This window comes from Arachis ipaensis, chromosome B04 (genome assembly GCF_000816755.2).
Source record: "Arachis ipaensis cultivar K30076 chromosome B04, Araip1.1, whole genome shotgun sequence".
Taxonomy (NCBI): Eukaryota; Viridiplantae; Streptophyta; class Magnoliopsida; order Fabales; family Fabaceae; genus Arachis; species Arachis ipaensis.
The window spans coordinates 108,125,809-108,128,216 of NC_029788.2; the positions used below are offsets into that span (position 1 = coordinate 108,125,809).

General features: G+C 38.4%; 1 protein-coding gene across 1 annotated transcript in view; it reads left to right on the forward strand.

Annotated features, from left to right (window-relative positions):
- The window catches only part of LOC107636860, a 15,247-nt gene that overhangs the window by 2,983 nt on the left and 9,856 nt on the right, over positions 1–2,408 (forward strand). The window contains exons 2-3 of the mRNA XM_016340334.2: positions 651–1,244; positions 1,334–1,480. Coding sequence (XP_016195820.1) covers positions 651–1,244; positions 1,334–1,446 — 707 coding nt within the window. The 3' untranslated portion in view covers positions 1,447–1,480. The remainder of the gene's footprint in view (positions 1–650; positions 1,245–1,333; positions 1,481–2,408) is intronic.

Consider the following 2,408-nt stretch of genomic DNA (forward strand, 5'->3'; position numbering starts at 1 on the left):
TATTCAAAACTATTTTAGTATTTTGTGTATTAAGTTAATTTTCGAGGACGAAAATTTTTATAAGTGGGGTAGGATCTAAAACCCATAAATATTTAAAAATTATTAATAAATTTTTATGATGTATTATATTTATTTAAGACTACATTTTAGATATTTTTGTATAAAAGTTGAGTAAACTCTTATTTATTATTTAAAGTTCTTATAACTGAAAAATAATGAATATTTTGTATGCCTTAATTTTAATATATAGATTTTTAACCTTATTTTATAAATAAAAGAGAATTAATTTACTTATCTCTAATTTTTATTAAATTGGTATTTAATTGAAAATAACTTACAGATTGGTAATTAAAAGATATTTTTAAAGATGGATACTTTACATTTAATTTGGTTTTTAATTATTATTTTATCTTTTCATTTATTTTATAAAATTATATTATTACCCCTATCTTTATTAAAATTTCCTAATCTACCCAAACCCTAACTAAATAACACCCCATCCCTCACATGTGACACTCACTCTCTCACCCCCCTCACTCACGGTTACCCCACCCACACAATCAGCACACACACACAAACAATACACTCATTCACTAACACGCATACACAGTTCAGTGAAAGAAAGAAGAAAAGAAAGAAAAGAGAGTGAGGGTTGCGAGAGAAGGGGGAGGATTCGAGAGAGGGAGAACGCCGGGAAAGGGGGGAGCTGTCCGTGCCGCCAGACCGCTTCCAACCCGCGCCGCCACTGCGCCATGTCCTGCCGTCAAGCTTGCCTCGTCGTTCGTCCTCGTGCCGCCGTGTTCCTTGCCACCATAGTCGAGGCCACCGCGTGTCGCCATCGCTTGTGGGAGTCGAAGAGAGACACGATCGAGAAGCTGCATCTCGTAGCCGCCATCGAAGAAATCACCGCCACCGAACCCCAGCCGCACCGTCACCGTCAAACGAGGCAAAGAGGAAGAAAGTAACGTCGTTGCCGTTACTGGAAGGGAGCTCGACCATCCTTGCCGCAGGAGCTTGTCGCCGGAAGAGAGGAGATGACGACGGTGGAAGTTACCACCGCTGTTCTGCCTCACCGAACGGCGCTAGAAAACCGCTGCTGCAGCCGCTGGAGGACATCCCTACAGTTGCCATACCTAGCCCACTCCAGTTTGGGTTCCGACTGTGGTTCGTTTATGCTGAGTCTTGTTCTTCTAAGTGTCGGAGCTGCTGCCGTTGCTTCGTCTCCATGTTTCTCCTTTATTCCAGTAAGCATATCTTTTCCAAAACCTTCACCGCTAGTGTATGTCTACTCTGTTATAAATTTGATAAAGATTTTGAGATGTTGGTAACGTAGGATCGAGTTCCGGTTGTTGCGTGTCGCGCTTAGAGTTCCGGTTGCTGCTACGGATAGTGGATAAAGCTGAGGTTGCGGCTGCCGCTGTCGCTGGCCGTGGGAAAAGAGGTTGATGCGTTTTGATTTTGAGAGTTTCGACGAGTTGAGGTAGGAATTTTTCTTAAAATCTATTTTACATTACAGAGTTGTGATAAATAGATATTGATGCAAAAAGATATATTTCTATGATTATATTTGTCTTGTGGATGTGATGGTTTGTTGGAATGGATTATTGGGCGCTTGATTGCTTGAGTAAAGTACGATTGTTGATAAGAAGTGGATTTGAAAAGTTATTTACTTGATTATTAGGAAAAGTGGTTTTTTCTGTTTGAAGTTAAAGCGGTTTGATTTTGAGTCGGTCTGATGTTATAAATGACTTAATACTTGAGCTGGTTTGACTTTAAAAAGAGTTTTCTTATTGGAATTGGTCTGGTCTGAAAATATTTGATACTGGAATTGGTTGAATTTTGGAAAGTGATTGAGATTTGGAAATTGTTTGAGAAATATTTGGATGGGACCCGAAAAGGGTGGCAGTATCCGAGTTTTAGAGAAGATGCTGCCGGAATTTTATAAAATTAGAAGTTTCATTGAAAGTAGTTATTTTAAAAAGGTTTTAAGTATTATATGATTTAAAACTATCTCATTTATCAAAGGAAGAGTTATGTTTTGGATTGGAAATTGTTAGTGAACGGAATGGAAAGAAGGATGATTGAGAATTTTCTCTGAAATATGGTTTTTGAATGAATTTGGAAATGAGATTTGGATTGATGAATGATGATGATGTTGAGAATGTTGAGAATGTTGAGATATGATCTTTGAATTATTTATATGGCTTATGAATTTGAAATATCTGAGATACGAGGTTCCCTGGATTAAGTGCCGTGGCTTGCCACCACGTGTACCAGGTTGAAAACTCGATACTCTGTTGACCCTACGACGTAAGTGTGACCGGACACTATATAAATTTTCGGGAATGTTTACCCCCATTGAGCAATATTGATTATTTGAGAAAAGCTATGCATAGACTCTTGGGGAT